The sequence below is a fragment of the Hoplias malabaricus genome, chromosome 18, assembly GCF_029633855.1.
Source record: "Hoplias malabaricus isolate fHopMal1 chromosome 18, fHopMal1.hap1, whole genome shotgun sequence".
NCBI classification, from domain to species: domain Eukaryota; kingdom Metazoa; phylum Chordata; class Actinopteri; order Characiformes; family Erythrinidae; genus Hoplias; species Hoplias malabaricus.
Genome location: NC_089817.1, coordinates 16,313,391 through 16,329,306, shown reverse-complemented (window position 1 = coordinate 16,329,306; position 15,916 = coordinate 16,313,391). Strand labels below are relative to the sequence as shown.

General features: G+C 39.7%; 1 protein-coding gene across 3 annotated transcripts in view; it reads left to right on the top strand.

The window, feature by feature from the left end:
* tiam1a (TIAM Rac1 associated GEF 1a) overlaps positions 1–15,916 on the top strand; it is a 116,450-nt gene that overhangs the window by 80,394 nt on the left and 20,140 nt on the right. For 2 of the 3 annotated variants that reach the window (XM_066651043.1, XM_066651044.1), the window contains exons 14-15: positions 3,124–3,336; positions 5,357–5,493. In XM_066651043.1, coding sequence (XP_066507140.1) covers positions 3,124–3,336; positions 5,357–5,493 — 350 coding nt within the window. Of the gene's footprint in view, positions 1–3,123; positions 3,337–5,356; positions 5,494–14,464; positions 14,563–15,916 lie in introns of those variants that run through there. The other variant, XM_066651045.1, reaches the window with a different exon arrangement.

Here is a 15,916-nt window from a genome sequence, read left to right as displayed (position 1 = left end):
TGTAAGTACAAAGAGGCAGCCTTAATCTGACCCTCACTTGGCATGTTCCAGTAATGTGCCTTAGCCTGCCAGTTTGCTGAGACATCGTCCAGGGAATATCAGGCTATTCCAAACAGAGCAGCCTGACCCAAATCTCCACTGGGCTGGAGGAAATTCATTTAAAAAGCCTCATTCACATGAGGCTGGGATTAGAAGGAGAAGCAAATTAAAGCCATTCCACACTGCCAGCGAGGTCGCGCCAAGCGGGCACCCATTAAACCTGGCTCGATTTGGCCTCTGAGTGCAAACTCTGCTCAATCTGACCTCAGGTTATGACTTTTAACAACCCCTCTCCCCCTCTAAATAAAAAATGATCACAATAAATGCTCAAAAATGGAAACCAGAAAACTCATTCTGATATTTGATTTATTGCTAAGACCTGCAGGGTTCGCAACCTACAGAGGAATTAACAAGAAAACTGCTCATACTCATTAAAAAATAAAACGTTAATATTCAGCAGTGTGGATAAAATTACTTAATAATAATAATAATCATTTGCATTCAAATATGTACAATCAATACCACATTACTCCATTATATTAATGCAATAATTGCAGTCATAATAATTAATATTCTTTATATTAACAAAATTAGATTGTGTAGAACATTTTCTGTGCAGTTGTTAAGTTTGGCATTCTATTTTTGTGTTTGCACTGGTGTTTTAAATGATTGCAAAGTAATAGCTACACACTTAAAAATTATGGTTCTACAAAGGTTCTTTAGTAAAGGAAATGGTTCTATATAGCAGTCTGAACACTTTGAAATTCTTGTTTGATTAAAGGGTTCTTTGCATTGTGAATCGTTGGAGAATGTGCTATAGATGGTTCTATATAGCACCGTTTAGCAAAGGGTTCTAATTTATATGGCACCAAAAACAACACTTTAAAATTAACTATTACATTTAGGGTTAATATTATTAGCAGTAGCTTGTTACAGTAATGCAATGCCAAATACAAAGCATGCCCTATGCCTGTTACGGTGTGTGTGTGTGTGTGTGTGTGTGTGTGTGTGCCGGCTACAAATTGGCACTGGTTACTCATGCAGTTCAGAAGGCCTTGCACCTTGCAATTGTACTGGAGTAGACAAAGCGCTCATGGCTAGAATGTGTGAGTAACCAGGCCAGTGGATGCAAAGCCAAATGGACAGCAGCTACTCCACATGAACAAAGCCCCTTTTCAGAGGAAGCATGCACAACAAACACACAGACTACAGTGGAATTGAAGCCGAAGATGAGCATAGTTGGATGAATGAAGACAGAGAGTGTAAAGTTGTAGCATGCTGCCCAAAGGCTGCGTCCAAAATACAGCCCAGTCTGGACACACAACATTGACGGCTCTCTTCAATTACATCACCCCAGCGTTTATCATCACTCCACTGCCAGTGGGTGCCCAGTCAAGCCGTCCAATCTGAAGCCTGTGTTACAGCCCATGGTTCACTCCACATGCAACTGGGTCACACCTCAGGCTATGCCTGCATTACTGTGAGTGCATGTGAGTGTATGTGTGTGTGTGAGGTGTGAGGAAAGAGCTGGTAGAAAAATTTCCCTCTTCCCACAAAAGAAAAGGCCAGTCTATTTTCACCCACACTCAAAAGGGAAGGCAATTTGAATTACTTTTCCTCATATTGCATTCGTACTAATCAATGTAGATGCACCAGGTTTGTAAGAACTAAGTCCAATATCGTAGTTGTCCAAAGAAAATTCTGTATCTCCACAAATCTGTTGTGGATTTTTAGTTTACTACATCATTTGAACACAGAAACTGTCCTTCAAATTGGACCAATAGAAACTCTCCAAAATTACTAAAATAGTTTTATTTTATTTTAAGTTTTTATTCTCATAAAAAAGTTATTATTCTTGAGAAACGTGTTTTCTTTTCTTTTTTTTTTTTCTTCATTACAGAGCAATTTTGTATTAATCACACACACACACACACACACACACACACACACACTCCCCTGGTGGAGAAGTTTTACACTGCTAATCATGAGTGAGTAAATGCATGAGTGATTGACTCCCTTGAGGTGTTTCACGGTTTCCTGTAGTTTAGGACTTTAAATCATCCAGTATATTTTCAGCACATTTACTTAAATTAACTGAACCCAGAATATTGTCAGTGTAACAAGGACATTGTTGGCTGTTCATATATGAAACGTAGTGACTCTTTGTTGAGCTGTTAGTGAGTATCCCTTAATTCTGACCATGGTCTGATACTGGGTTTCTGATTCTGCTTTGTAAAGTTGTTTTGTAATATCAGTTGTAAAAATCGTTATATTAATACATTTTTGATTGATTTTTTTTCTATCTTTGCTATCTGTTAGTGTTTCTGTGAGTACACGCTACGCCTGCAAGTCCATGAATTGGAAAAAACTGCCATATTTCCCCTGGCGACTTGACCACGAGCATCAATAATCAATTACAGTGGCAGTGTGGCCTAATGAGTGCTAACTGAGCTATTGGATCTTAATTGGGCAGCTCATATGCTGCTAATAGATAATCAAGAGAGTGGGTATCTGGTGGTCAGGAGGGCTGTTGTGTGGCAGAAAAGATGGGGCTTTTGTTTGTAATTGTGCTCATTGTTGTGTTTTATCATATTTTATATATTTAAACTCTGGAGTTAAATTTCTTCTTGAGTCACTGGCAAAGAGAAGATGCATGTGATTGTAGGATATTTAGTAAAAAAATATTTTTCCATGTGTGACACGTATCACAGCTGTATTTAGTCATTCTATATTATATTAGTAGATGTTCTAGCTAGCAACTAGTTTTAACAGTGCTCTTGTTTGAAAGTCATTGTTTGATTGGAATAACTGCTGATTTTTCTAGCTGTGGTAAATCGATCAATTTTTATAAGACACACACACATTCACACACTTTCGAACTGTGGACTGTGGGAGGAAACCAGAGCACCCGGAGGAAACCCACGCGGACACGGGGAGAACACACCAACTCCTCACAGACAGTCACCCGGAGCGGGAATCGAACCCACAACCTCCAGGCCCCTGGAGCTGTGTGACTGCGACACTACCTGCTGAGGCACAACCAGTATATCATTATTATATTTGTGTTTGTGTGTGTGTTTGCAGGTCTGCGAGCAGGTGATGAGATCCTGCAGTTAAACAGTAAAAATGCGAGTTTATTGGAGCTGTCGGACATGAAAGCAGCGTTCTCTCTGCCCACCCTCTCCCTCACTGTCAGCACCCTGCCCACATCTGAGTCTGTCCAGCACTGCCCACCACTGCCCCGCCGCTCAGACACACCACACCACCTCTGTACAGATATCTTCTCGCAAAACCAAGGTATGATTACCTACCATGCACCCTGTAATACTGACCTTTTAACCTCTAACACAGTTCCACTAAGCTCTTATTTATTTCTGTAGATACCACAAAATTATCAAATTCACAGCTTACATCTTACAGGACTGAAGTGGAGCGAAATTGAATTGCATTCTTTTAGGTCTATTTTTATTATGAATGTAACCCAACACACTAGGTACAAGCTACATACTTACCATTATACAATGATACAATCATGATATAATTTTATAAAACTAGTATGTAAATTGTGTTAGCTTGAAGATAGCATATTAAGACATGGCTAGTATGTTTGCTAACAACTAACCAACTTAGTTTAATGTCTGGGATTAAGCTTTTGCTGTCTACAGTTTTTTCACATATCCCAGTCCTTGCCTTAAGCCCTTTCTTGAAGTGTGAACTTTGATGACATTGTTGAAGGATGAGCTATAGGAGCACAAGGTTTCAAGAGGTCAGAGAGCTGACAGTAGAATTGGGACACACTTCATTTCAGGTCCCTTCAACTGTACATTGCTACATCCTAAACACCATCAACCACGCCCTGCAGGCTAGCTAGTCTCAATATTACAGTGCTTTACTAGAATTTATCATATTCTCTTCATTTGTCGAGGCGTTTCTGTGAACAATGAGACTTTCGTTTTCTGTTCTATACCAAACAAAACTGGAATTCATCTTGACTGTCAATAAAACACACACCAACACACTGAAAGCTTTTTATTGTTACTGACTTTCTGATGATATCATTGGCATAACTGCGACCCTGAAATGCATTAAGTGGCAAAGAAGATGATGATGATGATGATGATGATGATGACATTGCCACACCTTTGTGTTGAATTTTCAAATTACATGAAAACAGGTGAAATCTCTGGGTTATTAAAACCAGAATGCCACCCTCCCCCATTAAAAAGGAAATTTTGTCAGTTACTTTGTAGTGTGAAAATACGTTGCTTAAGTGTCATTTCAACACAGTGATTCAGTTTTGCAATTTCCTGTGAACCGAAAATATCAGGGATTTCATGATCATAAACTCTAAGGAACTGACAAGCCCAACGCTTTTTTAACATTTTTTATTTGATATTATTTGCAATAGTTTCTAGTTTATTATTTTATGGGGCCAAATGTTCAATGGAAATATAAAATTATGGTCACCTTATCTAATTAGGATTTTGGATATTGAGACTAGTGTTAGCTTGTGCATAATATTAGCTTATTTTAACACGCTAGATATTAAACATAACAGCTCATAGCTAGCATGATAGACTGTTGCTAACATACCTTTGCTGGTGAGTTAGATTGAGGCGCTATAATGCTCGAATTTAGTGTTCAAATTCTAAGTTCAAGGTTTATAATAAACTGTGAAGGGCAGTTTTTGTTCATACTACAAACTGTATTTCTTGTCCAATATCAGCATTTATACATATCCTCAGATATTGTTGGGAAAGTAGTGCACTAAGGTCTTAGTTCCGGGATTCTAACCCCACTCTTCCCTCTGTAGGCTGAAAATATCGTGACTTCTGGGCATTGCTCAATGAAAAGACTTTAATAGGTTTTCAGAGCGCAAATCTCTAATTTGTGATTTCGCTGCCTTTGGAGGATTACCGAAATTCATCTGTAACTTCATTTATGCTGGGCTTGGTCAATTTTGTGCAGCGTGTGGCCTGGACATGTGTATCGCTCACAAAAAAAGAGAAAGATTCATTTTGCACAGAGCTTACATTTGTTAGCCTCGAAAGCCTGTGGGGATTAGAGGCTATTAGTTATGAGACTGTACCTTTTAACTGTGGCTCAGATCATTTCTGAAAATAATGGAGGGACAGGCGGACTAATCGAAGGTCTGCCAAATTGTGTATTTGGCAGAGCTCTTAGCCGTGTGTATTTTCTGCTCATAATACATACTGTAGTGTATTACAATTTAGTCTGTATTACAGAGCTCTGGTGAAAAATGAGACAGCAATTTATTCTTTCTCTCTCCTCATTCTTGCTTTCTTGCACCCTCTAGAGGACATCCTGGACGAGGCCTCTGGGCTGGAGTTGGAGAGTCCAGATAATGAAGGTGTGGAAGAAATTGTCAGTTCAGCTGCTGAGAGCCCAGGAGACAGACTTGGGGATGAGCCAGACGCTGAAACTGGACACAAGGTGAGCTAGAGATAACTGCAGATGCATTGAGATTAACTGTGATCAAGAAGAAAAAAAAGAAGATCAAGTTTTGTATTTGCTGTAGTTCATGTTAATCTGTGTTAATATTACCCATATTTAATTATTTATATATATAATTAAATTAACATATATATTTTAAAAAATAATATAGAATTCAATATTTTGTGTACTGTACCATAATTGTAATTTTATTTTAAAAAAAACAAACAAACAAACGTCACAGCCTTTCAAATATTTTTAAATATCACACTTGGTAAAGAATGAAGCCGTTTAAACCACATTAAGGAAGATAAATAATAATAAACAAAACATTGACTTTGGGAAAAAAATAACTTTTAAATACATTTTTGCTGATATTTTTAATATATCGTTCCTGGTCGAGAGTACGCTGTGCGCGCTTGGCTGCCACTTTTCACTAGTGTGTGTGTGGATTGAATGTCGTGTTGATTATAAAGCGACCTTGGGTTCCTAGAAAGGCGCTATATAAGTGTAAATTTATATAGAACCAGGGTCTTGGGGCTGTGGGTTTAAACCCTGCCTCAAGTCATAGGGTGTGCGTGGGTTTCCTCTGGATGCTCCAGTTTCCTCCTACAACCCAAAAACCTATAGGTGGATTGGCTATGCAGATGTGTCCATAGTGTGAGTCTGAGAGTGAATGTGTGTATGTGTGTGATGCACTGTGATGGACTGGCACCCTGTCCAGGGTGTGTTCCTACCTTGCGCACAGTGATCTGGGAAGGAATAAATGAAAGACCAGACAAGTACAGTTAATCACAGAGCTGTGTAACTACTCCTGCATGCTGTTAGCTGGAGTTAATTAAGAATGTGTTGTGGATGTTACGTGAGTGTGCTGCATTGATGGCCTTCAGTACAAAATAGTACAAGATCCCGAAGTGCCTCTGGTGTTCTAGTGTCATTATCAGACTATTCAGTTCTTCAAAGCTGTTCAGAGCATGGTGTTAGTGTAACTACGTTTTGCACATGTTGCTTGCTGTGTTGTCGGCAAGGCTGGGGGTGTAGGTTTCACCCTGGAAAGTTTTTAGATACACGAGAAAGAGAAGTGTCCTGGAGGTGTGTTACAGCTTGACTGAAGCGCAGTGCAGTGCATCTCCTCTTCCTTACGTGGATACATATCTCCACAGTGTCTTCTTTGGTAAATGTTTGTGGGGAGCTGTATGATTGCATTGTTGAGGCCATCACTGCTAATATTTCATTGAGGTCTCATTTACACCACACGCAGTATCTGGCACATGTTGTGGTCAGGGATATAATTGCATTGAAGCCTGATGGGAAGTGTTTTGTTCCCTAGTATCACAACAACCTTTGATTTAATGGTGTTAGAAATGTGTTTTCACACCTGTGTGGAGTTTCTTGTGAGAATTGTATGGTAAAGGCTTGTAATTAACTCACATTTAGCAATGGGGAGCTAATCAGTGTCCTTGTAAATTATTTACTGTAATTAAATAATGCCAAAAAATTAACACACAAAACAGATTTCTGGTACAGTCTGTTAGCCAAATTTGGATGGATACACAAATAAATAAATAGACTACTTAAAGTGTTTATATCACAAAAATGTTGAGTGGATTTGTTGAGTGTACGGAAATATTGTCATCCTTTCAAAATATACAGTTCATTCCCAGTGAGTGAACCTAACTCAGAATACTGCAGAAATGATAATTCCTTTGTTTATCTGAAGCTAAAATAAGCCTATTTCAATATCTATTTTCTAATTTGTCTTGGTAATGTGGACCTCATATTGTGCTAAATACAATCAAACAAACATACTATGAGAACTGGCTATTAGTGATGAAGAAGTAATGTGTCCTATTGAGGTCAGCTGGGTCAAAGATGAATGTGTAGCTAGTCATACAAGGACATAGTCGGATAAACACACACTCATTATTTCTCATTAGGCTGTGAGAAAGCCACAGTGGATGACATGTTTTTCTTTCCTTACATAGGATAAAGCAAAGTGTATGTTTGTGTATTGGTGCATGTGTGTGTATGTATGTCTGTATATGTGTGTGTATTTATTATTGTGTATGTGTGTGTGTGCATGCATGTATGCATGTGTGGTTGTGTGTGGGTCCCACTCTAATTAAGATGAAGTCTGATTGGATCATGCTCAGTGGCTGTGATCTGCCTCAGTCTGGCTGCAGTGGGCAGACTACTGTCGCTACGCTTGTCACCTTGATTACCTAAAGCTCAGCTTAAAACTGACACCCGTTTCCTTCGCTTTAAATGGCTGTTCCACAGATCACATCATAAAGTCTCTCACAGCGAGGGTCCCGCTCTCACAGAGACATAGAGAACAGGGGAGAATAGGTAATAATTTGATACTTTTACGCTCGGTTTAGCCTTTTGTCTCCTGTATTCAGTGAGAGGAACAGGTCAAAGCGCCTCAAAACTCTTCTAGTCTGCAGAAATTATAACCCTGAAAGGAAGAGAAATTGTGGAAATTCCTCAAGATCTTTCTTTCTTTCTTCTGTTATTCCTTTATTTACTTATGTATTTATTTATTTATTTAATTATCTATGTATCTATTTTAAAACAAACAATCTTTCTCAATCTACACTATATTACCACTGATCCAAATCATTGAAATCAGGTTTTCCAATCACTTGTCAGTGGACAAAACCAAGCACCCAGGCATGCAGACTGCTGCAAATATTTCTGAAAGGATAAGATGCTCTCAGGGGCTTGGTGAATTCCAGCATGTTACCATGATAGGATGCTACTTGTGCGTTTAGTCCTGTTGTGAAATTTCCTTGCTAATAAATATTCCAGTCAACTGTCTTTGGTATTATAATGAAGTGGATGTGATTGGGAACAACAGCAACTCAGCCACAAAGTGGTAGGCTACATAAAATGACAGAGGGGTCAGCGGATGAGGAGGCACATAGCACACAGTGGTCGCCAACTTTCTACAGTCAGTCTCTACAGACCTCCAAACTTCATGTGGCCTTCAGATTAACTCACAAACAGTGTGTAGAAATCTTCTTTGAATGGGTTTCCATGGCTGAGCAGCTGCACCCAAGCCTTACATCACTGAGTGCTATGTAAATCGTTGGATGCAGTGGTGTACAGCATGCTGCCACTGGACTTTAGAGAAGCGGAGATGTGTCCTCTGGAGAAACAAATTGCAGTTTTCTGGCAAGAACATGAGTTTTGCATGTGCCAAGAGAGCATTACATTTTTGACTGCATTTTGCCAAGTCTAATGTTTGTTGGAGGGGGATTTTGTGGGGTTGTTTTTCAGGAGTTGGGTTCTGCCCCTTTGGGATGGCTCCTTCCTGTTCCAACATGACTGCACACCAGTGCACAAAGCAAGGTCCATAAAGACATGGATGAGTGAATTTGGTGTGAAAGAAATTGAATGGCCTCCAGAGGGTACTGACATCTACCTGATGGGCCTTCAAGTTCAACCTTAGTGTCTGACCTCTCAAATGCGCTTCTGGTGAAAAAAATCCCATAAACACTCTCCTAAACCTTGTGGAAAGCCTTCCTAGAAGAGTTGACACTGTTATAGCTGCAGAGGGTGGGCCGATATCTTATTAAACTCTATCGACTAAGAATGGGATTTCACTCAATTTCATATGTGTGCATAGGCAGACAAGCAAATATTTTTGACAATATAGTCTGTCTATCTATTTATCTGTTTCTCTTCCCTCTGTCCAATCTTCCCATCGCTCTTCCATGTTTTCCCTCTGTGCAATGTGTGTGTGTGTCTCTCTCTCTCTCTCTCTCTCTCTCTCTCTCTCTCTCTCTCTGTCTCTCTCTCTCTGTCTCTATGTCAGTAGTTGTCAGGAGTGAAGTGAATAATCAGGCTGTCTCTTTGCTCTGCACTCCATCTGCTGCAGAGCCATGTGTTTTAGCCCTTGCTTGTGTGTATTTATGTGTGTGTGTGTATGTGAGGACTTTCACAGTGCCCTCCTCTTTAACTTTCCCAACTTCTTTCTCAGAGGAATCTCATTATATGTGTTTGTTTGAAGTGAGTGATCAGAGCTGCTGTAATAGTCCTTTTTTTCTTTTTTCTTTTATAATTTCTTCTGTTTTTTTCTTTCTTTTTTCTTTTATAATTTCTTTTTTTCTTTCTTTCTTTCTTTAGACGTATTTTCATTTCAGGCCTTCCAACTATCAATACCTCTCATTCTCTTCTGTTTCTGCTTCTCATTTTCTTTGTCTTTTGCTGTTTCTCCTATTACCTCCCATTATTTATTTCCCCCTCTCTCCCTCCCTCCCTCCCTCCCTCCCTCTGTGTGTGTGTATTTAAGATTAATAAGTACAGAGTTTAAAGAGTTATGTAAATAATGGTTTATTTAGATTAGCTGAAATCACAATGTTTTTTCTTGGAATAGAAATAGGAAACTTATTTCCTTTTAAACATATATGGAATTTGGCTGATGATATTATTCATTCATTCATTCATTCATTCATTATCAGTAACCGTTTATCCAGTTCAGGGTCGCGGTGGGTCCAGAGCCTACCTGGAATCATTGGGAGCAAGGCGGGAACACACCCTGGAGGGGGCGCCAGTCCTTCACAGGGCAACACACACACTCACACATTCACTCACACACTCACACCTACGGACACTTTTGAGTCGCCAATCCACCTACCAACGTGTGTTTTTGGACTGTGGGAGGAAACCAGAGCACCCGGAGGAAACCCACGCGGACACGGGGAGAACACACCAATTCCTTACAGACAGTCCAGGCCCCTGGAGCTGTTTGACTGCGACACTACCTGCTGCGCCACCTTGCCGCCCTGATATTATTCAGTGCAACTTAAAATTCTACTCATGTTACAGTTGATCATAATGTTAGGAGTCTTGTCCAAGGACTCTTACTCTTGTAGCATGCTGTGTTTACTTGGTGGGGAATTCAACCCTGAGTATGTGGCATGAGAAGAGGTGGGTAGTAACACTACATTTACTCTGTTACATTTACTTGCGTAACTTTTTGGATAAATTGTACTTATAAGAGTAGTTTCAATGCAGCATACTTTTTAATTATACTTGAGTATATATGTGAAAAAGGAGCAGTACTTTTAATCTGTAACATACATTGAGCTACATTCTGCTCGCTACTTGCTACTTATTTTTATCAATCTGTCCAATGCACAAGCTCTTTCCCGGTGTCCGAAATTGCTCCCTATTCACTATTCCCTAAATTGTTTACTATATAGTGTGCTATTACAAGGAACAGAATTCAGGAGGGTAGTGAACGATTTCAGACATGCAGGTTTCTACCAAACAGTGATAAGTATTATGGGTAATTTGCAATCTGCTAGTTTGCTACAGCTACAGAGTTTGTTTTGTTTTGTTTGTTGAGGCTTCCAACAGAGGCTCTGTCACATGACTGCGTCTCACCAATCAAATGTAGCCAAGCCATCACATGACCACACACAAAATACCCACAGCAAACACAGGCGGATAAGAGCACAGAAGCACAGTACAATGGCAGAGACAACGGGGTACGTTTCGCAACAACCCGTAGAGACACAGCACCCCTAGCGCCATATAAATTAAATTCAGCTGCAATAAGTTATTTTATGTTACTTTGTCAAGATATTATTTATTATTGTTTTAGTTGTTATTGTACTGTTGTTAATAAGTTCATTGCTGTTTTATATTTTTTTGTGCATTCAGGTGTATCAGGTGTCCTGAATATTAAACAAAGAGGTTACTCAGCAGGTACTCGGTAGTCTTTTCAATTAGTATTTTTTACTCTTACTCAAGTAATTCATTGGGGAACAACTATTTTCTTTTACTTGTGTCATATTATTCTAAAGTAACAGTACTTCTACTTCAGTACAATTTTTAGCTACTCTACCCACCTCTGGCCGTGGAAACACCAGGAAATCTTTTTGATTATAATCTGACTTCAGAACATGTGACATTAGTGGCTAATGGAATTTCAGTTACAGCTGCTGCATCTTGTATGATGTGACATGCCATAATCATATAAGACCATTGTTTTTACACGGCGTATAGCAGCCTAAAGGTTCTTTGATCTACCTGAGCTTTTGAATTATTCCTACTATTATCTTAATTGCCACATTTCATCTTCCCCTAGTTATTCTAGCTTCAGTTTGTCTAGTTATTAGTTCTGGAGACACATCCAATCTTCAATCAGTGCTCTGGGCAAGGGCACAGAAAGTGTTCCCCAACAGGAGGGAGGTGATTATTTATTAATGGGAGCCATCAGTTTGTCTGGAGCGCCTCACCTGCTGCCACTCAGACCTAAAGCATCTGATTATTACTTGCTGGCAGCGGATTCTGGAAGCAGCAGTTTAACCAAATTGAGCGCTGCATTTTTCCTCTTCACAGCGCCTGTTAACGCCATTTGCTACTTGTGTGTAATCAGATGAACATCTTTAACGGCTTTATTCAAAACCCACTGGACCAGCTGCATTTGTATGTGTGTGGGACGGAGGAGGAGGTGGGGGTCTTTTCTTTTGTAGCCCCCCTCTCACCCGGTCTCCCCCCTCTCTAAATCACAGCACTGGTTAGTGTTATTATCTCATGGCTTGTTTTCTTTTCCTGGAGACGCACGGCAGAGGAAAGAGGACACCTCCTTTAATTAGGCCTGCATTCTAATTGCTCGATTATGTGCATCGATTCAGATGGCTTTGTGCTGAAGAATTATAGAGGCAGGCGCCGGAGGGAAGCCACAAAGAGAAGGACTTCATTAGTTTTCTGCTTGAATGATGTCTGTACTCTGCTCTGATGAGACGACTGGGGGATGAGGGTTGCCCTTCAAGCTCCGAGACTCTCCAGATCCTGCCTGATCCTGCTTTTGCCCAAATTAGAGGGTTTTCGTAGCCTTGAGTCTTCACACTGGAGACAAACAAAACGACTGAAGTCCAGCACTTTGTGCAAAAGTCTTAAGCACCTTAGATTATTATAATTATTTAAAATAATTGATCTCCTCAGTAAGTATAGTGCTTGTATAAAAATTCATATAATTACAATAAATACACAAATGTAAAAGTAAAATCAGTTTTTTCCTAAAATGTAATCATTGTATTGTAAGCGAGAGTGAAAAACAGTTTGTTTACAGATATTCTCCATGATCGTATGAGTTTGATAAATCAACAGCACATTTCATTTAACACAGTGAAGTATTTATTAACATATAAAACTAGGCTATGGATGACACCCTCAGACCTGATTTTCTCATTTGCCTAAAACCTTTGCACAGTTCTGTGCCTTGATCCGGGTTTAAAATTAATACAGCAAATAGAGGCTACTGGCCACCAGATTTAGCCCACATATAATATGCTCAATGATGATTTGTTGAAGTTTATGGAGGTATTAGCAGACAGAAGGGATTAGTGTAGTGTGGGTATAGATTTAACATGATTTGAATGTTCCATAACATTTCACAAAATGTATTAACACCGCACCCATAACGTAGATCTGGCCGTACAGATTGTTAACCTCACTGTTAGGAGCCTAATAAGTGTAGTATAACGCCATGTACCTGTAGTACTGCACAAGAGGATGTATGTACAGTAGACAGGCCGTTTCAGAATGTGGGAGCCTTAAATGGCATCCTATGTTGAAGACCACCATTCACAAATCCCAATCATACTATTCTATATTCATTTATTTTCTGTAACTCCTCACAGAAAGCCACCTAAAGTGGGACTTGAACCCACAACCTCTAGGTCAGCGGAGCTGTGTGACTGTGACACTACCTGCTGCGTCCCCGTGCCGCCCTTATTCCATACTCCATATTGTCACGGCACAAAGAAAAACCGGTATCTCCATCTTTGTGGATTTGTAGTTTACATTTGAACACAGCAGATGTCATGATGAATGGTTCAATGGAAAAAATACAAAACTTTTTTTACATTGACTTCCAGTGAAAATTAACACCTTTTTTTTCCTTCTCCTACAAAGTTATTTCTTTGGACAGCGATGATATAACGAGTTTTTATGACAAGATATTTTAAACAGGACCACAATCTGTACCTACAGATGCAGACATAGGTACAGACACACCTGATACACTGTGGCATGTTGTGCGGATCCAATATTTCTTATGACATTAAATGTATTAACAGATACTTTGATCCTCCTTTATTAGAATAACAGCCTCACTTCCAGGAAGGCTTTACACTAGATGGAACATTTCTGTCTGCATTCAAAAGCATTCAGCTACTGATATGCAATGATTAGTTCTAAATCACATACCTAAGTCTGACTCATCTCAAAGGCATTAGATTAGATTAGAGTTCCATCACTGCAAAGAACTAAAGCTTGGGGGGGATGGCTCTGTACCGCTAGCCCATGCTTGGCATTGAGCATAGTGATCTTCCCACTCCCATCCTATTTTATTTTATTTCATGGATTTCTATGGAGACTATACAAGCTGTGTGTGCACGGTTAAACACTCGTGTTCATAAAACATGCACACAGTGGCTGAATGCACTGATTCTAAGGAGCTTCGCCCCCTGGACCTATGGTGTAAATAGACCAACCAATGAAAGCCAAACTAAGACTACAAACCTACTCATTCAGAAAAGTAAATAAAAGCAAGAGGCAAAACTTAGCCTGGTGGAATATAATAACTCCATGTGGAACCCAAGCACTGATGTGAAGGTAGTAAATTGAAGGTATCCTTTTCTTAGTGTTTAAAGGCTGCTGAGGGTTTATTTGAAGGGCTGGCTGATAAAAGGATGACTCTGCTCTCTGGGGAAGGAAACATTTGCCTTCCTGTCCCATGAGTCACTGTTCTGACAAGATGAGGGCACAGGGGTTTCCTTAAGCAAATGAAGAAGGGACGTGTGTGTGTGTGTGTGTGTAGGGTGGGTGGGTGTTGTTTAAGGTGTTCCAAGCTCACTGTGTCCTACCAGAGATTCCTTTGGCTGTGGGAGAGAGTTTGTGAGCAGGTTTGGACTTGCTTTCTCTCTTTCTCTCACACTCCCTCTCTCTCCCCTCCTTCTCTCGGTTTCACCTCCTCTCCTTTGCTCCTGGGTCTGTTTTTCTTCTCTTCAGTTTATTACTCTAACCATGGATCTGCATGCATGGATGGAGGTATGATTAGTTCACTTTATGATGTTGTGCTGTTTATCATTGATTTTGTGACTTAATGCCTCTTCAAGCGTGTACAGTGTTTAAATGTTGCCTTTAAAGGCAGCCTCTTAAGCTCAAGGGTTGAGGAGCGTCAAAGGTTTTCCGCTGTTGTCTTATGTCTCTTTAAATAATGACTTTAAATATAATGCCTGTTCTGCTTTGGTTCTAGCTACTCAGTCTTTGGTTCTAGCTACTCAGTCTTTGGTTCTAGCTCGCTTGTTGGGAAATTTGGTTGAACATTGGTTCTGGTTTTGGGTGTGCAAGTACTCTTTTAATTACAGTGCTGGGGTTGTTCCGACTGTGTACTGCTGCTGCAGTCCTAATTCATATTATCTGTGGTGTCAGTTATGACCTGAAGTCTCTACTTCTGACTAATTCGGTTATATAACCGCTCCTGAAACATCTAAGGGGGTTGTGTTGGTCTTTCAGTGCAATGCATGACTTTATTTCTGCATTGTGTTACACGGAATACCAGATTTTCTCTTGATGTACATGTGGGTAACGCTATGGTAGATAACAGACCTGGAGGTTCAGTTTAAATAGACCTGGCATTCAATGTCTTATATAAGCCATATATGCAGACTGCCCATTTAATTAGAAATACATATCATGTACCCCCCCCCCCCCCACTGACCACTTTAAGTCCATTTATTTCACAGGTGTGCACTGTAGATCATCTGGAGTCGTTACGCATTATAGGCTTTTAATTATCATAATATATGCATCATCATTATTAACTGCCATACAAATAATTGTGATATTTGTCTAACAATTATATGTTTATGTGTGATGTGTGGCTATTAATTAGGTAAGTACAAACAAAACTTGGCCTGATTGGTTGAGACCGCTTTAAAATTATCACATCTTGAGCTCAAATAAACAAACATTACTAGTTGCTGCCTTCTACAGGTGTTCCAGAAGCAGTCAGAAATGTTGTTGTTTTTTTGTGAGAACATTTATAACATTTGAATTATGACCATAGGATTTGACTCTGCTAGCCCTTTTCCACCAACCTGGAACTGGCTCAGTTTGGAAAAGTTTGGCTCATTTCCAACAAAATTAATTGGTTCCTGAACAAGAAACATTTTTTTTTGTCCAGCTGGAACCAAGAATAGTAGGTTCTTCAGTGAAAATCAGCATAGCATCTATGGGCATGTTGAAATAAAGAAGCTCCTGAGTGAGCACAGAACCTCAAATAAAATGTTCTTGTGCAGTGCAGCTGGACCAGGGTCATTTGCATCATGTTCTATTACTCTCAGTGGTGTGCTGTTCAAGGACCAGGGAATCAGATGGGTTGAGAGCCTTTTCTTTTTGA